The sequence below is a fragment of the Tachyglossus aculeatus genome, chromosome 3 (genome assembly GCF_015852505.1).
Source record: "Tachyglossus aculeatus isolate mTacAcu1 chromosome 3, mTacAcu1.pri, whole genome shotgun sequence".
NCBI classification, from domain to species: domain Eukaryota; kingdom Metazoa; phylum Chordata; class Mammalia; order Monotremata; family Tachyglossidae; genus Tachyglossus; species Tachyglossus aculeatus.
In genome coordinates, this window is record NC_052068.1 from 60,268,795 (window position 1) to 60,295,688 (window position 26,894).

The following is a 26,894-nucleotide window of genomic DNA, read 5'->3' on the forward strand; positions in this document are numbered from 1 at the left end:
CAATCAACCAATCAATTGTATTTATTGAGCACTTACTGTGTGCAGAGCACTGTACTAAGCGCATGAGGCTCCTAGTCTTAATCCCCATTTTACAGAGGAGGTAACTGAGGCACAGAGAAGTGAAGTGAATTGCCTGAGGTCACAAAGCAGACAAGTGCCAGAGTCAGGATCAGAACTGGGATTTTGCCACTGGGAATTCAGATGCCGGCTTTGAAATTTGTAGGTTTTATTCCCCTTTGTGTCCAATTGTGACTAACTGCCTTTCTAGCTGAAACAGGAAAATATTAATCCTGTATTTTCTTCCTTATCTCCATATTTTCCTTTTAGGGAACTACTGTGTACATGAAAGCCTTTCCACCATTCCATCACTCCACCCTGTATAATAAAGATTGATTCATTCATTCATTCAATCATATTTATTGAGCGCTTACTGTGTGCAGAGCACTGTACTAAGCGCTTGGGAAGTACAAGTCGGCAACCTATAGAGACGGTCCCTACCCGACAACAGGCTCACAGTCTGGAAGGGGGAGACAGACAACAAAACAAAACATGTGGACAGGTGTCAAGTCACCAGAATAAATAAAAATAAAGCTAGATAACAACATAACAAAATAAAATAATTAACAAAATTAAATAATTAACAAAATAAATAGAATAGTAATAGTAAGATAATAGACAGGATCCCTCCCTTCAAGGATTCTATAATCTAGCCTGGAAAACAGACACAAAAATGGCCTAGTGGAGAGAGAGTCAGAAGGATCTGGGTTCTAATCCCACCTCTGCCCCTTGTCTGCTGTGTGACCGCGGGCAAGTCACTTCGCTTCTCTGTGCCTCAGTTACCTCATCTGTCAAATGGGGACTAAGGCTGTGAGCCCCGTGTGGGACAGGTACTGTGTCCAACCAGATTTGTTTGTATCGATTCCAGTGCTTAGTTCAGTTCCTGGCACACAGTAAGCGCTTAACAAATACCACCATTATTAAGGACATTAGAGTGAGCGCTTAGAGGGTAAGGACTTACTGGCTATAGGGGACAAGGAAATGCTTAGAATCTCTTATGTATTTCCAACGGTGCCCCTTGGTTTCTTTTGTTGTTAGAAAATATGAGGTTCTAGAGAGATTTTTTTTGGCGGTGATGGACTGTGAAAAACTTGGAAAACAGCCTCTGAAATGTAATTTCATGAGCCAGTTTCACATCATGTTTGTACATATTTATTACTCTATTTATTTATTTATTTTACTTGTACATATCTATTCTATTTATTTTATTTTGTTAGAATGGTTTTGTTGTCTGTCTCCCCCTTTTAGACTGTGAGCCCACTGTTGGGTAGGGACTGTCTCTACATGTTGCCAACTTGTACTTCCCAAGCGCTTAGTACAGTGCTCTGCACACAATAAGTGCTCAATAAATATGATTGATTGATTGATCATGTTACAAGACGGTATTCATCCTCCATCTGACATTATCAGTACTGCTGAATCATTGTAGCTTTCTGAAAATACATTGGGTGTGTTAGCTACAAGGAAAGATTTTCCTGGAAAGAATATTACACCTCTAGGATGGCTTTGGAGTACCTCTCCTTTCCTAACCCACTAAAAACCTCTCGGGAAATCTGGAACCATAGAATTCTTCGGAAGTGCATTTGGCTCAAGGCAGGCAGTCAAAATAGGGTCCATATGCATAATTTATTTATTTCTATTATTGTCTGTCTTCCCCCTAGACTGTAAGCTCGCTGTGGGTAGGGAATGTGACTGTTACATAGTAGGATGGAGTTTTTTTACGAAATAAGCACTCAACAAATGTCAGAAATAGCAAATTGCAGAATTTGCTCCTCTAGTACTAACCATCTCACTGTGTCTCCATCTCATTTGTCTCGCCGCCAACCCCTGGCTCACGTCCTGTCTCTGGCCTGGAATGCCCTCCCTCCTCAAATCCGCCAGACAATTACTCCCCCCCTCCTTCAAAGGCTTATTGAAGACACATCTCCTCCAAGAGGACTTCCCAGACTAAGTCCCACTTTTCCTCATCTCCCACTCCCTTCTGCGTCACCCTGACTTGCTCCCTTTGCTCTTCCCCCCATCCCAGCCCCACAGCACTTATGTATATAGCTCTAATTTTATTTACTTGTATTGATGTCTGTCTCCCCTGCCTCTAGACAGCTCATCGTGGGCAGGGAATGTCACTGTTTATTGTACTTTCCCAGGTACTTAGTACAGTAAGCGCTTAATCAATATGATTAAATGAATAAATGAATAACTGTCAGATTTGGTGAGCTGGTGGAAAGGACCTGATCCTGGGACTCAGAGGACCTGGCTTCTAAACTCACTGCTGCAACTCACCTGCTGTGTGGCCTTTTGAGAGAGTCACTTAAGTTCTCAGGGCCTCAGTTTTCTAATCCGTAAAATGGAGATTCAACACCTTAAGTAATCAGTTTGGCAGTAATCTTGTTTTCCCCAGTTGAATCAGTTGGCAGTGAAAAATGAGGTGAAATTTTAGTGTTACAGCTCTCAACTATTGTAGGTGATTTAGTGATCTCCTGCTTCTAGACTGTGAGCCCATTGTTGGGTAGGGATTGTTTCTATCTGTTGCTCAATTGTACTTTCCAAGCGCTTAGTACAGTGCTCTGCACACAGTAAGCGCTCAATAAATACGATTGAATGAATGAGAAGCAGCGTGGCTCAGTGGAAAGAGCACGGGCTTGGGAGTCAGAGGTCATGGGTTCTAATCCTGGCTCCGCCACTTGTCAGCTGGGGTAACTTTGGGCTTAACTTCTCTGTGCCTCAGTTACCTCATCTGTAAAATGGGGATTAAGACTGTGAGGCCCCCCGTGGGACAACCTGATCACCCTGTAGCTTCCCCAGCGCTTAGAACAGTGCTTTGCACATAGTAAGTGCTTAATAAATGCCATTATTATTATTATTAACTCAACATTCAGCACCTATTTGAATAGTCATCCGTCATTTTCCCCCCACTCCTCTCAACCCCCTAGGGCATGATGAGACAAGCCCTGATGGTGAACAAACTACATTCTGAAACCTTGCTATTAGTGAGCCATGCTTGGCATGTTTGAAGTTTTGTAAAGCGTGTAGGATTCTGAATGAACAGCATAAAATCAGGGGAATGTCTATGAGAGCACTGAAAAAAAAGAGTATGGGCTGGGAGGGCGTATTATATCACCCATAATTATGAAACCTGTGTGGCACTCTTTTGGACTTTTAAAGAGTTTTGAGTCCCGAACAGAGAAGGCAACAGACTATCTAATTTGCAAGACTATTGATGTTCTTGGCCCAAGCATAATAAATCCTTGTTCTTGTGCTGCCTCTGGGGTCTGGTTGCTCCCTAAACATTTTTATTAAAAGGCTGCCAGAGACAATCAAGGTATGGGACTCAGGATGGAGGCCCGGTGGTTGTCACATGCACATAAGCAGTGGGGCGGGAAAGGCTAGGTAACAAGGAAGAAGGGAAACTCAGTTCTTCTAGATGAGGTGATTGATATCGACAGTCAGATCAGATCAATCAGACTTCTGGGTGGATTTTAGACTAAGCCCCACTTTTCCTCATCTCCCACTCCCTTCTGCATCACCCTGACTTGCTCTCTTTGCTCTTCCCCCGCCCCCTGGTTCCAGACCCACAACATTTAAGCGCTTAGTACAGTGCTCTGCACACAGTAAGCACTCAATAAATACGATTGATGATTTATATATTGATCTGTAATTTTATTTGTATTGATGTCCGTCTCCCCTCCCTCTAGACTGTGAGCTCACTGTGGGCAGGGAATGTCATTGGTTATTGTTGTATTGTACTTTCCCAACTGCTTAGTACAGGGCTCTGCACACAATAAGCTCTCAATAAATATGATTGAATGAATGAATAAATATTTACATGGGGGGGGTGATGTCATGCATTATCCATTTGAATTATATGTATAGGTCAAGTTAGCCGGGTAATGGCCAGTTTGTTTCCCGTTCTCTAGACTGTAAACTTGGTGTGGGCAGGGAACGTCTCTACCAACTCTGTTGTACTGCACTCTTCCAAGCGATTAACATAGTGCTCTGCACACAGTAAGCGCTCAGTAAATACCATTGATTGATTTGGGCGGTGCAGACACAGTCCCATTCCAGGTGTGGAGGGGAAAGAGTAGGACCCTGGGCTAGGAAGCCTAGGGCAATGGCAAAAAGAAGCCAAGTGAAGGGGGACGAGGAGGAGAAGCAGCATAGGCTAGTAGAAAGAGCACAAGCTTGGAAGTCATGGTACTTGGATTCTAATCCTGGCTCTGCCATGTGCCTGCTGTGTGACCTTGGGTAAGTCATTTCACTTCTCCGTGCCTCCATTTCCTCAATTGATTCATCATATTAATTGAGCGCTTACTGTGTGTACTAAGTGCCTGGGAGAGTACAGTGTTCTGCACACAGTAAGCACTTAATAAATACGACTGAATGAATGAGAATGCAATGTAACAGAGTTGGCAGACATATTCCTTGCCCACCGTGAGTTTACAGTCGGAAAGGGGAGGCAGACATTAATATAAATAAATTATGGATACGTACATCATCATCATCATCATCAATCATATTTATTGAGCGCTTACTATGTGCAGAGCACTGTACTAAGCGCTTGGGAAGTACAAATTGGCAACATATAGAGACAGTCCCTACCCAACAGTGGGCTCACAGTCTAAAAGCAGGGAGACAGAGAACAAAACCAAACATACTAACAAAATAAAATAAATAGAATAGGTATGTACAAGTAAAATAAATAAATAAATAAATAGAGTAATAAATATGTACAGACATATATACATATATACAGGTATATATACATATATGCATCAGTGCTGGGGGACTGAGGGAGAGGTGAATTAAGGGTTCAAGGGTGATGCATTAAGGAGTGGGAGATAAAGAAATGAGGGCCTAGTCGGGGAAGGACTCTTGGAGATGTACCTTCAAATAAGTGTTTGCCGACGGGGAGAGGGATTATCTGTAGGATATCAAGTGGGAGACAGGGTGTGGGCAAGACAGACAAGATTGACATACAGTGAGTAGATTGGCATTAGTGGAGCAAATTGTGCAGGCTGGGATGGAATAGGAAAACAGAGAGGGAAGGTAGGAGGGGGCAATGCTTTAAAGACGATGGAAGGGGTTTCTGTTTAATACAGAGGTGGGTGAGCAAAGAGTGGAGGTTCTTGAGGAGAGGGGAAACATGAACTGAACATTTTTGTAGAAAAACGATCCGGGAAGCAGAGTGAAGTATGGACTGGAGTGGGGAGAGACAGCAGGAAGAGAGGTTGGTGAGGAGGTTGATGCAGTAATCAAGGCGGGATAGGATTTGTGCTTGATCAACCTGATCACCTTGTATCTTCCCCAGTACTTAGAACAGTGCTGTGCACATAGTAAGCACTTAATAAATGCCATTATTATTATTATACCTGTGTGACTTTGGGCAAGTCACTTCACTTCTCTGGGCCTCAGTTCCCTCATCTGTCAAATGGGGATTAAAACTGTGAGTCCCCTGTGGGACAACCTGATCACCTTGTAACCTCCCCAGCGCTTAGAACAGTGATTTGCACATAGTAAGTGCTTAACAAATACTATTATTATTAACAAAGTCCATTATTATTATTATTTTTAGAATGAGAGACCCTATGTAGTACAGGATGGTATGTCGTATCCATCCCACCCTGGAACTGAGCGCAATGCTTGGCACATAATAAGTGCTTAATAAATATTGTCATTATTTCTAATAGCTTGGGAGTCAGAGGTCATGGGTTCTAATCCTGGCCCTGTCACTTGTCCGCTGTGTGACTTTGGGCAAGTCACTTTACTTCTCTGTGCCTCAGTTACCTCACCTGTAAAATGGGGATTAAGACTGTAAGCCCCCCGTGGGACAACCTGATCACCATGTATCCTCCCCAGTGCTTAGAACAGTGCTGTGCACATAGTAAGCACTTAATAACTGCCATTATTATTATTATTATTATTGTTATAGCTGTGTGACTTTGGGTAAGTCACTTCACTTCTCTGGGCCTCAGTTCCCCCATCTGTCAAATGGGGATGAAGACTGTGAGCCCCCCGTGGGAAAATCTGATCACAAAGGGTGGATTTTAGCGATGTTGTAAAGGTTGAACCTAAAGGATTTGGTGACAGATTGAATATGTGTGTTGAATGAGAATGATGAGCCTAGGATAACGCCAAGGTTGCGGATTTTGTGAGACTGCACTGTAGACGGTGTTGTCTACAGTGAAGGAATGTCGGGGGGAGAGCAGGGTTCATTCATTTATTCAATCGTATTTATTGACCGCTTACTATGTGCAAAGTACTGTACTAAGTGCTTGGGAGGTACACGTCGGCAACATAGAGAGACGGTCCCTACCCAACAACGGGCTCACAGTCTAGAAGGGTTGATTGAGGTAAGAAGGCAAGGAGTTTTGTTTTGGGCAAACACATTGTGGACACTTTACCTCATCTGTAAAATGGGAATTAAGACTGTGAGCCCCCTATGCGACATGGACTGTGACCAACCTGATTATCTTCTAACTACTCCAGTTCATGGGACAGTGCTGGGCCCATAATATTAATAATAATGATGATGTTATTTGTTAAGCACTTACTATGTGCAAAGCACTGTTCTAAGCACTGGGGAGGATACAAGGTGATCAGGCTGTCCCACGCGGGGCTCACAGTCTTCATCCCCATTTTACAGTTGTGGTAACTGAGGCACAGAAAAATTAAGTGACTTGCCCAAAGTCACAAAGCTGACAATTGGCAGAGCCGGGATTTGAACCCATGACCTCTGACTCCCAAGTCCGTACTCTTAACACTGAGCCATGCAACTTCTCTATAATAAGCACTTAAATAAGCACTTAATAAGCACTTAAATACTGTATCCAAACTATTAGCTTGCATCTTTTAGACTGTGAGCCCACTGGTGGGTAGGGACCGTCTCTATATGTTGCCAATTTGTACTTCCCAAGTGCTTAGTACAGTGCTCTGCACACAGTAAGCACTCAATAAATACGATTGATTGATTGATTGATCTATTTCAGTGCTTTGTACAGTGCCTGGCCCTAATAAGCACTTAACAAATACCGTGCCCAACCTGATTAGTTTGCATCCATTCCAGTGCTTTGTACAGTGCCTGGCCCATAATAAGCGCTTAACAAATACTCTGTCCAAAAATAATAATAATTATGGTATTTGTTAAGTGCTTACTATGTGGCAGGCACTGTACTAAGCGCTGGGGTGGATACAAGCGAATTAGGATGGACACAGTCCATGTCCCAAGTGAGGCTCACAGTCTCAATCCCCTTTTAATGAAGGTTGGCATTGGAAAGTGCAAATTGTGCAGGCTGAGTTGGAATAGGAAAGCAGAGAGGGAAGGTAGGTTTAGAGAAGCAACGTGGCTCAGTGGAAAGAGCCCGGGCTTTGGAGTCAGAGGTCATGGGTTCAAATCCCACCTCCACCAAATGTCAGCTGTGTGACTTTGGGCAAATCACTTCCCTTCTCTGGGCCTCAGTTCCCTCATCTGTAAAATGGGGATGAAGACGGTGAGCCCCCCGTGGGACAACGTGATCACCTTGTAACCTCCCCAGTGCTTAGAACAGTGCTTTGCACATAGTAAGTGCTTAATAAATACCATCATTATTATTATTATTTTACAGATGAGGTAACTGGGGCCCAGAGAAGTGAAGTGACTTGCCCAAGGTCACACAGCAAGCAAGTGGCGGGGTGAAGATTAGAACCCATGACCTTGTCCCCTTCTCCCAGGCCCCTGCTCTATCAACTATGGCACACTGCTTCTCTAGTTATTAGCTAATTAGTTTGTATCTACTTCAGCGCTTAGTACAGTGCCTGGCCATAGGAGACACTTAAGAAATTCTGTGTCCAATGTGATTAGCTTGTCTCTACTCTCAGCACTTAGTACAGTGCCAGGCCCAAAATAGGCGCTTAACAAATACAGTGTCCAACTTGATTAGTTTATATCTACTCCCAGCACTTAGTACAGTGCCTGGCCCATAATAAGCGTTTAAGAAATAACCCCCTGCAAGAAAAAAAGACGGAGGGGGCATTGATCATCATCATCATCATCATCATCATCATCATCATCAATTGTATTTATTGAGCGCTTACTGTGTGCAGAGCACTGTACTAAGCGCTTGGGAAGTACAAGTTGGCAACATATAGAGACAGTCCCTACCCAACAGTGGGCTCACAGTCTAAAAGATAGGGGAAGAACACAAGTCCCAAAGGTAGTTTTCTTATGGCCATGAAGGTACTTGAAATTTTTTAAGTAGAGAATGTTTTTAAGCAGCATCCCCAAATTTTTTTTAAAAAAATGTTCATTTTAAACTTTTTAAAAGATGGTATTTGTTAAGCACTTACTATGTGCCAGGCACAGATCTAAGCGCTGGGGTAACAAGGTAACCAGGTTGGACACAGTCCATGCCCCTCATGGGGCTCATAGTCTTAATCCCCATTTTACAGTGACTTGCCCAAGGTCACACAGCTGACAGCTCCACCACTTGTCAGCTGTGTGACCTTGGGCATGTCACTTAACTTCTCTGTGCCTCAGTTCCCTCATCTGTAAAATGGGGATTAAGACTGTGAGCCCCATGTGGGACAAACCTGATCACCTTGTATCCCCCCCAGTGCTTAGAACAGTGCTTGGCACATAGTAAGCGCTCAACAAATACCTCCACCACCATTACTTGAGGCCCAGAGAAGTGAAGTGGCTTGCCCAAGGTCACACAGCAGACAAATGGCAGAGCCAGGCCCAGGTTCCGACACCCAGGCTCATGCTGTACTCACTAGACTATGCTGCTTTTCATACTTTCTAAATTAGATATCACATGGGATTGTGTACTGGCAGGTCCCTGCCCTGAGGAAAATTTGTGTTGTGGTAGTTGTTGTGTCTGCTGCTTCACTCATGTGCACAACCAGCGCTTAGAACAGTGCTTTACACATAGTAAGTGCTTAATAAATGCCATCATTACTATTATTAAATACACAACCAGTGTTTTCCAGTGAGGCATCTCACTTTATCCAGGAAGCCACACATTGTTGGAAGAATGTTCCCTAAATCTGCCGTTACGTTCTAGCCAAAATACAGAATGAAAGCGTGCGTTCTGGCAGAACTGAGTGTATTTAGGGAGGCCTATTTGCTCACTTAACCCAGGATTTGTTCTCCATTTTATCAGGTTAATTTCTAATTATAATAACTAATAATGGTACCTGTTAAGTGCTTACTCCCGGCTCCGCCACTTATCAGCTGTGTGACTTTGGGCAAGTAGCTTAACTTCTCTGTGCCTCAGTTACCTCATCTGTAAAATGGGGAATAATCAATCAATCAATCAATCGTATTTATTGAGCACTTACTGTGTGCAGAGCACTGTACTAAGCACTTGGGAAGTACAAGTTGGCAACATATAGAGACGGTCCCTACCCAACAGTGGGCTCACAGTCTAGAAGGGGGAGACAGAGAACAAAACCAAACATGTTAACAAAATAAAATAAAAATAATTTATAAGACTGTGAGCCCCACATGGCACAACCCGATTACCTTGTATCTACCCCAGTGCTTGGAACAGTGCTTGGCACATAGTAAGCGCTTAACAAATACAATTATTATTATTATGTTCCAAGTACTGTTCTAAGTGATGGGTTAGATACAAGTTAATCAGGTAGGACAAAATCCCTGTCCCCCATGGGGCTCACATCTTTATCCCCATTTTACAGATGAGTTCCCTGAGGCCCAGAGACGTGACTTGCCTAAGGTAACAGAGCAGACAAGTTGCAGAGCTAGGAACACATGTCCATCCGACTCCCAGGCTGTGCTCTATCCACTAAGCCGTCAACCCCCAGCCACATGGTAAAGGTTGAATTTCAAAGCTTTTCATTCAATCAATGCATAATATTTATGGATCACCTGTGAGCAGCAAACCATTCTAAGCACTTGGGAGAGTGCAGCAGTAGAGGATCCAGTCCCACCCTCCCCAAAAGGAGCTTGCAATCTAGTGAAGGAGACAGAATTATTTACAGAAAGAAAAATGGACATGCAGCCAAGCAAGTGCCTCAATTATAGAGTGAAAGTCTGGGCTCAATTTTGACACCAGTGAGTTTGTGCATGATGCGAAGACTTCAGTTTTATCCATTAATGGGAAGGTATTTTGTGCTGCTCAACAGCGGCACGGGAGAGATTCGAGGGCGGAGGCTCTGGTTTACTGCGTGGAAGGAGGCAATGGTAAACCACTCCTGGATTTTTCCCAAGAAAATTCCCCAGATCCACTACCAGAACGATTGCAGATGGAGGTGGGGTGTTCTGGGAGAGATGTGTCGGTGGTGTCACTATGGGTCGGAGATGACTCGACGGCATAAGACAAGATCATTAGCACTGGCAGCACTGTAATCCATAAATAAAATTCTGTTGGAGTCACCTACTCCCTGTGTCTCACCAGGCACTTAAAAAATGCACCCAATAGACCTGCATCATTTTTGAGGCAGTTAAGGAAATTAATTTGTGTGCGTTTGAGAGAGAGAAAAGAAAGAAGGAGAGAAAGGAAGAAAGAAAATGAAAGGAAGGGAGAGAAGGAAAGGGAGAAGGAGAAAATAAAATATGAAAAAAAATTTAGAGGTAGGGAAATAAAATACGTGCTTGAATGATGGTAATGAGGTTTCGATATTTTCTTCCGAACAGGCTATCTTGGACATGACCTATTTTGAGGAGAACAAGCTGGTAGATGAAGATTTTCCAGGAGACTCTTCTTTGCAGACAGTAAAGGAGCTTATCAGCGTTCTTTCGGAACCAGAAATTCTAGCTAAAGAAAGTAACCCGCATCCGGAAGTGAGTACTGAATTATTGCCATTCCCACCTTGTTCATGGTTCAGTGGGCTGATGCCCCTCCTAGGTCTATTTATCCCATTTCTTAGGAAGGAACTAGTATAGGTTTTCATAATGAGATAGAGTAAAACTATCCAGATTGCTTTCAGCAAACTCAGTTATTCAGCCATTTCTAGAAAACCTTTCTTTGCTTGTCCAACTTATTGGGACTGTACTAGAGTCCTTTGAAGCGCTTACTATGTACCAGGCACTGTTCTAAGCGCTAGGGTAGATACCAGGTAATCATGGGGTCCACAGCCTTAATCCCCATTTTCCATATGAGTTCACTGAGGTACAGAAAAGTGAAGTGACTTGCCCAAGCCACACAGCAGACAAGTGGCAGAGCCGGGATTGGAACCCAGGTCCTTCTGACTCCCAAGCCCGGGCTGTAGCCACTAGGCATTCATTCATTCATTCATTCAATCGTATTTATTGAGCGTTTACTGTGTGCAGAGCACTGTACTAAGCGCTTGGGAAGTACAAGTTGGCAACATATAGAGACGGTCCCTGCCCAACAGTGGGCTCACAGTCTAGAACGGGGAGACAGAGAACAAAACAAAACATATTAACAAAATAAAATAAATAGAATAAACAGGTACAAATAAAATAAATAAAGAGTAATAAATACGTACAAACACATATACATATATACAGGTGCTGTGGGGAGGGGATGGAGGTAAGGCAGAGGGGATGGGGAGGGGGAGGAGGGAGAGAGGGAGGAAGGGGCTCAGCCTGGGAAGGCCTCCTGGAGGAGGTGAGCTCTCAGTAGGGCTTTGAAGGGAGGAAGAGAGCTAGCTTGGCGGATGTGCGGAGGGAGGGCATTCCAGGCCAGGGGGAGGACGTGGGCTGGGGGTTGACGGCGGGACAGGCGAGAACGAGGCCCAGTGAGGAGATTAGCGGCAGAGGAGCGGAGGGTGCGAGCTGGACTGTAGACACCAAGGTTGCAGGTTTGTGAGACGGGAAGGATGGTAGTGCCGTCAACAGTGATGGGAAAGTCCGGGAGAGGGCAGGGTTTGGGAGGGAAGACAAGGAGTTCAGTCTTGGACATGTTGAGTTTTAGATGGCGGGCAGACATCCAGATGGAGATGTCCTGAAGGCAGGAGGAGATGCGAGCCTGGAGGGAGAGAGAGAGAGCAGGGGCGGAGATGTAGATTTGGGTGTCATCAGCATAGAGATGATAGTTGAAGCCTCTCCAACTTGCCTCTCCAAGTTCTATGCAAATACGTGGAAAACTAGATTCTCCAAGTCATTGCAATGTAAAAGACAATATAAGGCAGACAACAGGAGAAGGCCAGTGAAGACATAAAATGAACATGACAGTTTATCATTTTATCTCCAAATCAAGTGTACAGGTAATGAGCCACAGTCACTTCTTGTGCTTAATCTTGGAAGATGCATTCTCATTTACAAGGGAAACCATCACTGAAAGTGAATTTCTGCAAAAACAGAGAAACCATTAACCAGGGCAGCTGCGTATCCAGAGTATTACTAACTTTGGTCTTATGCAATCTGGCTTATGATAATAATTGGATTTAGTAAGCGTTTTCCTGTGCCAGGCACTGGGATAGATCAAGATCTTCAGATTTGGCTTAGTCTCTGTTCCCCTAGAGGCTCAGTCTGAGGGACAGCTGCATTTTTAAATTGTAATTCTACAAGTCAGTTCAGGAGCAGACACTATTATACTGTGACACCAACACTAACTTTTTAATGGTAGTTCATTTTAGAAAACCAATTTATCTGTTAGGTTTACATAATTTAGTACTTTGCACCACACCATCACTATGGTGGATCGATGAGGACTCACAAAATGAAACGGTCTCTGCTTTTTTAGTGGCATTTCATCCAAAACGGCTGAGAATGTTTATAGCCGTTATAGAAATTGTGACTCCCAGTGAATTGTTCCCCTTTCCCTTTTCCATTCGGGTCAGGCTACAAAGTCTTCGTCCTATTGATTATTCCTCTGTCCAATAACCTTGAAAAAGGCCGGAAATGCATATATTTATAGTCTAAAGAAGGTATTCTATTCCAGTGAAGTTGGAATACTGTCCAGTGGATCTACTCAGGGTGGCCAACCATCTGGTTTTATACCGGGCAGCGCAAGCTTTCAGCTGGTCTGGCCCCCGGCCAGTTGGGCCAGTTTTCACCATTTGCCTTCACATTCGCTGTTTCTACTTTAAGCGCCCCAGCCTCTCTCGTCGGCACGGAGTGTGTGTGTTTATTGTTGTAGCTTACTCTCCCAAGTACTTAGTACGGTGCTCCTCCCACAATAAGCTCTCAGTAAATACGAATGCAATCTCTCATCCTGTCCCGACTGGATTACTGCATCGGCCTCTCTGATCTCCCATCCTCCTGCCTCTCCCCGCTTCAGTCTACACTTCACTCTGCTGCCCGGATTATCTTTCTACAGAAATGCTCTAGACATGTCACTCCCCTCCTCAGAAATCTCCAGCGGTTCCCTATCAGCCTTGGAATCAAGCAAAACCTCCTCACTCTTGACTTCAAGGCTGTCCATCACCTCACCCCCTCCTACCTCACCTCCCTTCTCTCCTTCTCCAGCCCAGCCTACACCCTCCGCTCCTCTGCCACTAACCTCCTCACTGTGCCTCGTTCTCACCTGTCCCGCCGTCGACCCCTGGCCCATGTCCTCCCCCGGGCCTGGAATGCCCTCCCTCCGCATATCCGCCAAGCTAACTCTCTTCCTCCCTTCAAAGCCCTACTGAGAGCTCACCTCCTCCAGGACGCCTTCCCAGACTGAACCCCCCCCCTTATTCTCTGCTCCTCCTCCCCTCCCCATCACCCCCACTCCCTCCCTCTGCCCTACCCCCTTGCCCTCCCCACAGCACTGGTGTATATTTGTACCTATTTATTATTCTATTTATTTTATTAATGATGTGTATATATGTATAATTCTATGTATTTATTCTGATGCTATTGATGCCTGTCTACTTATTTTGTTTTGTTGTCTGTCTCCCCTCTTCTAGACTGTGATCCCATTGTTGGGTAGGGATTGTCTCTGTTGCCAAATTGTGCGTGCTTAGTCCAGTGCTCTGCACCCACTAAGTGCTTAATAAATATGATTGAATGTATGAATGAACCTTTTTTTGAGGGGCAGCACGACCTAGCGGATAGAGCCTGGGCCCGGGAGACTGAAGGTCGCGGGTTCTAATCCGGGATCCGCCACTGGGCCTCAGTTCCCTCATCTGCAAAATGGGGATTTAGACCGCGAGTCCTTTGTGGAACAGGGACTCTGTCCATCCCGATTATCTTGTGTCTCCCCCAGCGCTTAGAACAGTGCTTGGCACATATGTAAGCACTTAACAAATACCGTCATTATCATCCTTATTAGTTCTGGTTGTTGTTGTTGGGCCTGTTTGTAAGCCCTGAAACCATGATGAGGTGTTTTTTTATTTGAACAGTGTGTGGGTTGTATTTCAGAAATATACCCTGCCGGAGGCAGAATTGCTGGAGTGTCTGTATTGGCGCCAAAGAGCCCTACTCTTCGTGTACTTTCATTCTGTGACCAAACGGGAGAGGTGGCTGGCAGGGAAGGCTGGTTTCCTGAGATAGGTAAAGCAGTCGTTGTTTCTCCTTGGAATTCATTCAGCCGTATTTAATGAGCACTCACTGTGCGCAGAGCACTGTCCTAAGCGCTTGGGAGAGTACACAACCCAACAGTAAGCCGACACGTTCCCCGCCCAGAGCAAATTTACAGTCAAGAGGAGTCTGCTGGTGGGGGGGATTTCACTGATTGACGGGGTCACGGACACCAGTTCATAGAGAGGCGAAACTCAAATGTGTCCACCATCCCAGGTATTCATTCATTCATTCACTCATTTTTAGTGCGGGCCTCTGAATCTCTAGACATGCTTAAAGCCCTCTGTAGAGAAGATAAAGAAAATGTGAATCCACCAAATCTTCTAGCACTTTACACACAGGTATTGAAGTACTGCATTCATCTTAAGGAGGCTGATTTTCCGTTCATTCACTCATTCATTCATTCAATCATATTTATTGAGCGCTCACTGTGTGCAGAGCACTGGACTAAGCACTTGGAAAGTACAATTCAGCAACAGAGACAATCCCTACCAATAATAATAGCAATAATAATAATCCCAATAGCAATAATAATTATGGTATCTACTAAGTGCTTACTAGATGCCAAGACCAGTATACTAAGCTCTGGGGTAGACAAAAGATTATCAGGTTGGACACAGTCCCTGATCCCACATGGACTCACAGTCTAAGTAGAGAGATAACAGGTATTTGGTCCCCATTTGACAGATGAGGAAACTGAGACCCAGAGAAATTAAGTGACTTGTCCAAGGTCACACAGCTGGCAAAAGACAGAGCCAGAATTAGAACCCAGGTCCTCTGATTCTTAGGCCCATGCTCTATCCATAAGGGCAAGTTGCTCAAAGCCACCATGGTCCTTGCCATCCAACAGTCTCACAGTCTAGAAGGGGGAGACAGACAACAAAACAAAACAAGTAGACAGAAGTCAATAGCATCAAAATAGATAAATAGAATCATAGCTATATACACGTCATTAATAAAATAGAGTAATAAATATGTAGAAATATACACGTCAGGTACATACCTCAGTCTCAGTCTCCAAGGTCACACTGTATTCATTATATAAGGAAGAATTCCTTGGCCATGAATGTTATTAAACACTGTCAGGTGTTTCTGAGCATTTGTCGAATCTCCTTTGGATTGCTGACAGTGTGCAAAGCTCTGTATTAAAGCACTTGGGAGCGTACAGCACAATATTAATAAAAAGAATAATGATGGTATTTGTTAAGCGCTTACTGCCATGCACTGTTCTAAGCGCTGGGGGAGATACAAGGTAATCAGGTTGTCCCACGTGGAGGCTCACAGTCTTAATCCCCGTTTTACAGATGAGGGAACTGAGGCCCAGAGAAGTGAAGTGACTTGCCCAAGGTCACACAGCAGACAATATTGTTGGTAGACATGATCCCCGCTCCCTCAATCAATCAATCAATCAATCAATCGTATTTATTGAGCGCTTACTATGTGCAGAGCACTGTACTAAGCGCTTGGGAAGTACAAATTGGCATCACATAGAGACAGTCCCTACCCAACAGTGGGCTCACAGTCTAAAAGGGGGAGACAGAGAACAGAACCAAACATACCAACAAAATAAAATAAGTAGGATAGAAATGTACAAGTAAAATAAATAAATAAATAAATAAACAGAGTAATAAATATGTACAACCATATATACATATATACAGGTGCTGTGGGGAAGGGAAGGAGGTAAGACGGGGATGGAGAGGGGGACGAGGGGGAGAGGAAAGAAGGGGCTCAGTCTGGGAAGGCCTCCTGGAGGAGGTGAGCTCTCAGCAGGGCCTTGAAGGGAGGAAGGGAGCTAGCTTGGCGGATGGGCAGAGGGAGGGCATTCCAGGCCCGGGGGATGACGTGGGCCGGGGGTCGATGGCGGGACAGGCGAGAGCGAGGTACAGTGAGGAGATTAGTGGTGGAGGAGCGGAGGGTGCGGGCTGGGCTGCAGAAGGAGAGAAGGGAGGTGAGGTAGGAGGGGGCGAGGTGATGGACAGCCTTGAAGCCCAGGGTGAGGAGTTTCTGCCTGATGCGCAGATTGATCGGTAGCCACTGGAGGTTTTTGAGGAGGGGAGTAATATGCCCAGAGCGTTTCTGGACAAAGATAATCCGGGCAGCAGCATGAAGTATGGATTGAAGTGGAGAGAGACACGAGGATGGGAGATCAGAGAGAAGGCTAGTGCAGTAGTCCAGACGGGATAGGATGAGAGCTTGAATTAGCAGGGTAGCGGTTTGGATGGAGAGGAAAGGGCGGATCTTGGCAATGTTGCGGGGCTGAGACCGGCAGGTTTTGGTGACGGCTTGGATGTGAGGGGTGAATGAGAGAGCGGAGTCGAGGATGACACCAAGGTTGCGGGCTTGTGAGACGGGAAGGATGGTAGTGCCGTCCACAGAGATGGGAAAGTCAGGGAGAGGACAAGGTTTGGGAGGGAAGACAAGGAGCTCAGTCTTCGACATGTTGAGCTTTAGGTGGCGGGCGGACATCCAGATGGAGATGTCCTGAAGGCAGGAGGAGATGCGAGCCTGGAGGGAGGGGGAGAGAGCAGGGGCAGAGATGTAGATCTGGGTGTCATCAGCGTAGAGGTGATGGTTGAAGCCGTGGGAGAGAATGAGGTCACCAAGGGAGTGAGTGTAGATTGAGAACAGAAGGGGACCAAGCACTGAACCTTGGGGAACCCCCACAGTAAGAGGATGGGAGGGGGAGGAGGAGCCTGCAAAAGAGACTGAGAAAGAACGACCGGAGAGATAAGAGGAGAACCAGGAGAGGACGGAGTCTGTGAAGCCAAGGTCAGATAACGTGTTGAGGAGAAGGGGGTGGTCCACAGTGTCAAAGGCAGCTGAGAGGTCGAGGAGGATTAGGACAGAATATGAGCCGTTGGATTTGGCAAGCAGGAGGTCATTGGTGACCTTTGAGAGTGCAGTTTCCGTGGAATGAAGGGGACGGAAGCCAGACTGGAGGGGGTCGAGGAGAGAGTTGTTGTTGAGGAATTCTAGGCAGCGCGTGTAGACAACTCGTTCAAGGAGTTTGGAAAGGAATGGTAGGAGGGATATGGGACGATAACTAGAAGGTGAGGTGGGGTCAAGAGAGGGTTTTTTTAGGATGGGAGAGACATGGGCATGTTTGAAGGCAGAGGGGAAGGAACCAGTGGAGAGTGAGCGGTTGAAGATGGAAGTTAAGGAGGGGAGAAGGGATGGAGCGAGAGATTTCACAAGATGAGAGGGAATGGGGTCAGAAGCACAGGTGGCCGGAGTAGCACTTGAGAGGAGGGAGGAGAGTTCCTCTGAGGATACCGCTGGGAAGGATGGGAGAGTAGCAGAGAGTGTTGAGAGCCGGGGGGTTGGAGAAAGGGGGGAAGAGACTTTGGGGAGGTCGGACCTGATGGATTTAATTTTGTTAATGAAGTAGGAGGCCAGATCGTTGGGGGTGAGGGAAGGAGGAGGGGGAGGAACCGGGGGCCTGAGAAGGGAGTTGAATGTACGGAAGAGCTGGCGGGGGTGATGGGCATGGGTGTCAATAAGGGAGGAGAAATAGTTTTGTCTGGCAGAAGAGAGGGCTGAGTTAAGGCAGGAAAGGATAAACTTGAAGTGAACGAGGTTGGCATGGTGTTTAGACTTTCGCCAGCAGCGTTCGGCAGCTCGAGCATAAGAGCGAAGGAGGCGGACAGTGGCAGTGATCCAGGGCTGTGGGTTAGTGGTGCGAGAGCGGCGAAGGGAAAGGGGAGCGAGCGAGTCTAGCTGAGTAGAAAGGGTAGAGTTGAGAGCAGTAATCTGATCATCAAGACTGGGTAGAGAGGAGAGGGCGGCGAGGTGGGGTGTGAGGCGCTCCGAAAGATGGGTGGGGTCCAGAGAGCGGAGATCTCTGTGAGGGAGTAATACGGATTTACAGGGGAAAGGAGTGTGAGTGAGGAGGCAGGTGAGAAGATTATGATCAGAGAGAGGGATCACAGAGTTGGTGAGGGTGGACACAGTGCAGCGGTAGGAGATGATGAGGTCGAGGGTATGAGCAAGTTGGTGAGTGGGTGAGGTGGGGTGGAGGAAGAGGTTGGCAGCGTCAAGGAGAGATAGAAGGCGGGCGGCAGAGGAGTCGTTAGGGATATCCATGTGGATATTGAAGTCTCCGAGGATCAGAGTGGGCATGGAGAAGGAGAGAAGGAGGAGGCCTTCCCAGACGGAGCCCCTTCCTCCCAATCCCCCTCGTCCCCCTCTCCATCCCCTCATCTTACCTCCTTCCCTTCCCCACAGCACCTTTATATATGTATATGTGTTCGTACATATTTATTACTCTATTTATTTATTTTACTTGTACATATCTATTCTATTTATTTTATTTTGTTAGTATGTTTGGTTTTGATCTCCGTCTCCCCCTTTTAGACTGTGAGCCCACTGTTGGGTAGGGACCGTCTCTATATGTTGCCAACTTGTACTTCCCAAGCGCTTAGTACAGTGCTCTGCACACAGTAAGTGCTCAATAAATACGATTGATTGATTGATTATCAGCATTCTTTCAGAACCAGAAATTCTACCTAAAGAAAGTAACGTGCATCCAATCAATCAATCAATCGTATTTATTGAGCGCTTACTATGTGCAGAGCACTGTACTAAGCGCTTGGGAAGTACAAATTGGCAACATATAGAGACAGTCCCTACCCAACAGTGGGCTCACAGTCTAAAAGGGGGAGACAGAGAACAAAACCAAACATACTAACAAAATAAAATAAATAGAATAGATATGTACAAGTAAAATAAATAAATAAATAAATAGAGTAATAAATATGTACAAACATATATGAGCTTACGATCGTAAATGATTGGGAGGCCTGTAGAAATGAACTAGGTTGGCATCTTTTTTTGTAACACTTTGGAGTGTGTTTTTGAGACAGCTAGAGTCCTGAATGATTCTCAAGGCTTTTCCAGTGCAGAAGTTCTACGACGCTCAGAACCAGTGAGAGGCTTCTTTGCCACAGGCTGCCGGGAAACTAAATAAATCACTCCTTGGGTGACAGCTTGGCTTGGTGGGATAAATGCAGTAACTCTTAACTAGTGAGAAGCAGCATGGTCTAGTAGAAAAAGCACGGGATAGGAGTCAGAGGACCTGGGTTCTAATCCCAGCTCCACCACCTGTCTGCTGTGTGACCCTGGGCAAGTCACTTCACTTCTCTGTGCCTCAGTTACCTCATCTGTAAAACGGGGGTTGACTGTAAGCCCCATGTTGGACATGGATCGTGTCCAACCTGATTAACGTGTCTGTTACCCCAGTGCTTAGTACAGCGCCTGACATATAGTGACCGCTTAACGAATGCCACTATTATCATCATCATCATCATCATCAATCGTATTTATTGAGCGCTTACTATGTGCAGAGCACTGTACTAAGTGCTTGGGAAGTACAAATTGGCAACATATAGAGACAGTCCCTACCCAACAGTGGGCTCACAGTCTAAAAGGGGGGAGACAGAGAACAAAACCAAACATACTAACAAAATAAAATAAATAGAATAGATATGTACAAGTAAAATAAATAAATAAATAATAAATAGAGTAATAAATATGTACAACCATATATACATATATACAGGTATATACACATATACAGGGCAATGACTCCGCTCAAGGGAGGGCTGAAGCTAAGTTGATATCATTTGCCAAACAATTCTTACTGGACTCTCCACATATGTATCCAGGGGCAGCAGCTTCAGAATGGCTTCCAGGAGCTAAGGGATGCCCACACCGTCCGCTCGGACTGAAATAGTAATCCTTATAGCCAGGAGAGTAAATTCCAGGTCCCTGTCTGGAACTCAGCTATGATGATCGAAGTGTCATTGATCTTGCATTATTACGGCGGACTTCTGGTTCTGATTTCTGGTTACATTATGGATGAGTTAGTTATGCGGAAGAAACAAAGCCTCATGTCTTACGGCACTACCATCCTTCCCGTCTCACAAGCCCGCAACCTTGGTGTCATCCTCGACTCCGCTCTCTCATTCACCCCTCACATCCAAGCCGTCACCAAAACCTGCCGGTCTCAGCTCCGCAACATTGCCAAGATCCGCCCTTTCCTCTCCATCCAAACCGCTACCCTGCTAATTCAAGCTCTCATCCTATCCCGTCTGGACTACTGCACTAGCCTTCTCTCTGATCTCCCATCCTCGTGTCTCTCTCCACTTCAATCCATACTTCATGCTGCTGCCCGGATTATCTTTGTCCAGAAACGCTCTGGACATATCACTCCCCTCCTCAAAAACCTCCAATGGCTACCGATCAATCTGCGCATCAGGCAGAAACTCCTCACCCTGGGCTTCAAGGCTGTCCATCACCTCGCCCCCTCCTACCTCACCTCCCTTCTCTCCTTCTACTGCCCAGCCCGCACCCTCCGCTCCTCCACCACTAATCTCCTCACTGTACCTCGCTCTCGCCTGTCCCGCCATCGACCCCCGGCCCACGTCATCCCCCGGGCCTGGAATGCCCTCCCTCTGCCCATCCGCCAAGCTAGCTCTCTTCCTCCCTTCAAGGCCCTGCTGAGAGCTCACCTCCTCCAGGAGGCCTTCCCAGATTGAGCCCCTTCTTTCCTCTCCCCCTCGTCCCCCGCTCCATCCCCCCCGCCTTACCGCCTTCCCCTCCCCACAGCACCTGTATATATGTATATATGGTTGTACATATTTATTACTCTGTTTATTTATTTATTTATTTATTTTACTTGTACATTTCTATCCTACTTATTTTATTTTGTTGGTATGTTTGGTTCTGTTCTCTGTCTCCCCCTTTTAGACTGTGAGCCCACTGTTGGGTAGGGACTGTCTCTATGTGATGCCAATTTGTACTTCCCAAGCGCTTAGTACAGTGCTCTGCACATAGTAAGCGCTCAATAAATACGATTGATTGATTGATTGATTGATTGATTGAAACTTAGCAGTAATTTTGTTTTCTTTCCAATGAAGATCAGAGCAAAGTTGTTCTTCAAGTTTCAATAGCTTGTACAGTTGAAATTTTAATGCTATTGATACCTGTCTACTTGTTTTGTTTTGTTGTCTGTCCCCCCTTTCTAGACTGTGAACCTGTTGTTGGGTAGGGATTGCCTCTATCTGTTGCCGAATTATACTTTCCAAGCATTTAACACAGTGCTTTGCACACAGTAAACACTGAATAAATATGATTGAATGAATGAATGAGTACAATTCTTTAACTTATTTCCAGGGCCTCAGTGATGGAATACATTTCTCGCTCAAGATGTTACTTTCTGATGCCCTATTCAGCTAAATGATGGTGTTAATTTTCAAGATACTGACACAGCCAAGTTACTCAGCGAGGGTAAGTTTAAGGTTTTCCAAATGTTTATCATTAAAATGAGTTTCCATATCAACCACATTATATGTTATGTGACCTTGGGCAAGTCCCTTAACTTCTCCGTGACCCGGTTACCTCATCTGTAAAATGGGGATTATGGGACTGTGTCCAACCTGATTAACCTGTATTAACTCTCTCTCTCTGTCTCTGTCTCTGCCTCTCTCTCTGTTTCTCTGTCTCTGTTTCCATGTTTGTCTCTGTTTCTCTTTCTGTCTCTGCCTGTTTGTCTCTCTCTCTGTCTTTCTGCTTCTCTGCCCTCTCTCTCTCTCTCTGTTTCTCTGTCTCTGTTTCCATGTTTGTCTCTGTTTCTCTTTCTGTCTCTGCCTGTTTGTCTCTCTCTCTGTCTTTCTGCTTCTCTGCCCTCTCTCTCTCTCCATTTCTCTATTTCTTCCTCTCTTTCTCTGCCTCTGTTTCTCTGCCCCCTCTCTGTTTCTCTCTCCCTCTCCATTTCTCTATTTATTCCTCTCTTTCTCTGTCTCTCTGTTTCTCTGCCCCCTCTCCGTTTCTCTCTCTCCATTTCTATTTATTTTATTTTGTTAATATGTTTGGTTTTGTTCTCTGTCTCCCCCTTTTAGACTGTGAGCCCACTGTTGGGTAGGGACCGTCTCTATATGTTGCCAACTTGTACTTCCCAAGCGCTTAGTACAGTGCTCTGCATACAGTAAGCACTCAATAAATACGATTGATTGATTGATTGAACCACAGCAACATCTCATTAAGATTCATTTTCACCTTAGATCAATAGAAAGAGGCAAAAGTGATTTTCACTCAATTTTCATTGTCATATTTATTGAGCACTTACAGTGTGCAAAGCACCATTCTAAGCACTTGGGAGAGTACATTATAACAATATAGCAATAGACGGATGCATTCCCTACCCATGACGAGCTTATTTTGGGGAAATTAACTGACGATAAGAAATTTCATTTTGGCGTAAGATTCTAAATGGAAAATTCCTTTCCGGCCTTCTCCCCTCAATTACTAATAACCGTTGAGGGAAGAGAAAAGAGGTATGTGAATGAGTTTCTTGCTTTGCTTTCCCTTCCCAACAGAGCCGATCAGAAAACAGATCACACACATCTATTATTATCTGTAATGTGTTTGGCTGAGCTCGTTACCACCTCAGTGCTAATGCTGCATCTCTTGTCAGCTATTTTAGGGGGAAGTTTGACGTCCCAGCCCACTGGTGTTAGCCATGGCTATTTAGCCTCTGGTTAGGGAAAGGTGCCGTCTCTAAATGACAAATTCACTCATTCAGTCGCATTTATTGAGCGCTTACTGTGTGCAGAGCACTGTACTAAGTGCTTGGGAAGTACAAGTTGTCAACATATAGAGACAGTCCCTACCCGATAGCAGGCTCACAGTCTAGAAGGGGGAGACAGGCAACAAAACAAAACATATAAACCAAGTAAAATAAATAGAATATGTACAAGTAAAATAAATAAATAAATAGATTAATAAATATGTACAAACATATATACATATATACAGGATGAGGTCACTGAGGCCCAGAGAATAATAATAACAGTGGTATTTATTAAGCACTTACTATGTGCAAAGTACTGTTCTAAGCGCTGGGGAGGTTACAAGGTGATCAGGTTGTACCATGGGGGGCTCACAGTTTTAAGCCCCATTTTACAGATGAGGTAACTGAGGCCCAGAGAAGTTAAGCTGGAGCTTAACTGGTGGAGCTGGGATTTGAACCCATGACCTCTGACTCCCAAGCCCGGATGAGGTGGGCAGCTGAGTGAGGCCGGGGGAGCGAACGTGAACTTTTAAGGGGGCTTCAAAAGGGCAGGTACTAGACGGAAGCAATCAAAGGAAAACAATACACTCCTTGCCCCAAACCGGAGTTGCGACCCCAAGGGAGGCGACGCCTGTTGATTTTCTCCTTCAGACTGAGCACGTGCACAGATGACAGCATCACCTCCCACAGAGGGCCAGATCCAGTGTGAGAGCCGCTGCTTAATCGTTTGAACAGAGAACACCAAACTAGCAAAATAACCTCTACTTCGCCAGGGACGGTGGGCAGAGGCAGACGCAGAAATGGAGAGATGGGTGGAGGGAGAGGCGAAAAGGGAAAGAGCGAGCTACAGGAGAAGAGAGTCAGAGGAGACCCAAGAAGGGCAGTGACAACTGCTGCCCTGCTCACTAATGCTTCTACCAGGGATCCTGGTGGCCCTCACGGCCGTATCCCACTCCGGGTCCTCCTGGAAGCAGGATGGAGTGAAGCCCCAGGTGGGGACTGCATCGTCCTGATGGCAGCGGAGAGGGTGACGGGAACCAGCTTCACTTGGGGGATTGGCACCCCACCCCTGTCTTTGGAGGGACCGGGTTACCAAAGGTTGGGGGACGGTTGGGGGTACCTACGGGCACAGATGGGAGGTGCTTTGGGCCTTCCCTAAAGCCTTCCTGCTACATGGGATCCATTTCAATCAATCAATCAATCAATCGTGTTTATTGAGAGCTTACTGTGTGTAGAGCACTTCACTAAGTGCTTGGGAAGTACAAGTAGACAACATATAGAGACAGTCCCTACCCAACAGTGGGCTCACAGTCTAAAAGGGGGAGACAGAGAACAAAACCAAACATACTAACAAAATAAAATAAATAGAATAGATATGTACCAGTAAAAGAAATAAATAAATAAATAGAGTAATAAGTATGTACAAACATATATACATATATACAGGTGCTGTAGGGAAGGGAAGATGGTAAGATGGGGGGATGGAGAGGGGGACGAGGGGGAGAGGAAGGAAGGGGCTCAGTGTGGGAAGGCCTCCTGGAGGAGGTGAGCTCTCAGTCGGGCCTTGAAGGGAGGAAGAGAGCTAGCTTGGCAGATGGGCAGAGGGAGGGCATTCCAGGCCAGGGGGAGGACGTGGGCTAGAGCTTGCAGTGATGACCCAGTTGGAAATGGTTCTCTCTGCGTGTGTTGTGTGTTTGTGTTCTATGATGCAGGGATTGTGTTCCCAAAGAACCGGGGGGGCACCCTCTGGTCGGCCCACGGCATGCCTGAGAAGCAGCGTGGCTCAGTTGAAAGAGCCCGGGTTGGGGAGCCAGAGGTTGTGGGTTCTAATCTCGGCTCTGCCCCTTGTCAGCTGTGTGACCTTGGGCAAGCCACTTAACTTCTCGGGGCCCCAGTTCCCTCATCTGTAAAATGGGGATGAAGACTGTGAGCCCCCCGTGGGATAATCTGATTATCTTGTATCTACCCCAGCGCTTAGAACAGTGCTTGGCCCATAGTAAGCGAGGGTAGGGACCGTCTCTATATGTTGCCAACTTGTACTTCCCAAGCGCTTAGTACAGTGTTCTGCACACAGTAAGCGTTCAATAAATACGAATGATTGAACAAATACCAACTTTATTGTTATTATTATTACACACCATATCACACACCATCTAGACAGACACATTACAGAAAGAACTTTCCCTAATTCCTTGACAGCGTTCTTTCCAGAATCCATAATGACATGTCAAGAACTTCCTGGAGGGAGGGCCTGCCTTTTGGGGGCCTTTACATTGAGCTGTAATAAATGAGCGTTATCATACCAGTTGGCTCTGCTTTCACATGTGCAACGCTTTCTTCTGAGGTTCGTTTGTGTTCTATCCAGATAGATGCTCATCGTCAGAAGAATGTTCTCTTACTACAACGGTCTATCTAAAACACAAAATGAGGACAGGTGTATTGAAAGGACTGGGTTGCAATTCATTTTAGAAATACTAGAGTTCTTTGGGCTTCTAAACAAGTCATTTCAGCCATAAAGCTCGCCACCCATTCGTTTCCGGAATTTGTTGTCCGTGAAATAGGCCTGTGTACAGAGCAATGAGGCTACAGGTAAATGTCAGTGTTGTTAAGCCGGCAAGTATACGTTTTTTCTAATGGGAGGTTTCCTTTGGAATTCTAAACTCAACCTCCATTCTTTTTCAGGTATATATAGTGACACACATTTACTAGCCATGATGTACGTTGGAGAAATATGTTACTGGGGACTGAAATATTGTGGACGTGAAAAGACAGAGAATAACGAAGAGGCTACTAATAGTAGTGATGTAGACTGCAGTATCCAGAAAGAGATCTTGGATTTCCGAAAAATACGAGAGAGGACATTGAAGAGATATGTATCCCTGTGTGAGGGATCTCTGAAAGAACAGGGCTGGAATACGACCAATGCAAAAAGAATATTGGACTTCTTCTGGAATTTTGCTAAGTAGTTTGTTCAGCTCGTCACAAGAGTGTTCTTTCTCCTTTTAAGTAAAAACACTAAAGAGCACAAGACGTGACACGATGCGGCACCTTTTTAACAAAATATTTCAATATATTTTCTCATTAAAAAAGAAAAAAGAAGCCAACACTTCATAGCAGCTACAACAGAAAATCCAGCTGCCCCCCACCAATTCTGGACTGTTTACAATGGCTTCTCCTCTAAAGTCTTTGTTCTACATTCCCATTGGCAGTGCCACTCTCCCACCTGCATCCCCTCTCCCTTCACAATTCAAAACTTTGGGAAGAATCTTCTACATTCCCATTGGCAGTGCCACTCTCCCACCTGCATCCCCTCTCCCTTCACAGTTCAAAACTTTGGGAAGAATCTCTGCTCTCTCTGCTTCTTTCACTCGCAACGTACAAGGGCACCAGGAATAACGTTTTAATTCGTGATGTGGCTCCAATCCACCCGTTCTTACCTGTTCCCCCCAAATCCCCGCCCTGGACCCTGGTCCGATTGCCTCTGGATAAATGTAGCTTCGATTTTGCTCATCTTCTACCTCTCTCCAGTCTAAAATGTCCCGATCACCACATCGAAAGCCAGTATCCAGGCTTGCCGTTTAAGCTGCCGCCATTCAGATTGAATACAAGCTTCTGACTTGGCTGTAAAGCCTCCACTCAATTTGTGTTTTCCATTCCAGCCAGACTTGCCTTCATTGTAATCCCTCACACATAATTTTCTCTTTGCTGCCTCCTGATGCTTTAGCTCTTCTTTTTTAGTACACAATGGAATGACTGCCCTCTTCCATATTACCTCGGCTTCTCCTTTTACCCACCCTGGTTTGTATATCCTTCTCCCCCTGCCATCCCTCCCCACCTTTTATTTTTCTGGAAGTGCTT

General features: G+C 45.5%; 1 protein-coding gene across 1 annotated transcript; it reads left to right on the top strand.

Moving 5' to 3' along the window:
• Nucleotides 1-1,132: 1,132 nt before the first annotated feature.
• Nucleotides 1,133-26,652, top strand: C3H5orf51 (chromosome 3 C5orf51 homolog). The gene is given in 9 exon segments (XM_038743390.1): nucleotides 1,133-1,201; nucleotides 2,988-3,044; nucleotides 9,093-9,134; nucleotides 10,664-10,834; nucleotides 14,306-14,437; nucleotides 21,641-21,677; nucleotides 21,680-21,754; nucleotides 25,719-25,998; nucleotides 26,361-26,652. Coding segments are annotated over 9 exon segments (1,155 nt in total).
• Nucleotides 26,653-26,894: the final 242 nt, after the last annotated feature.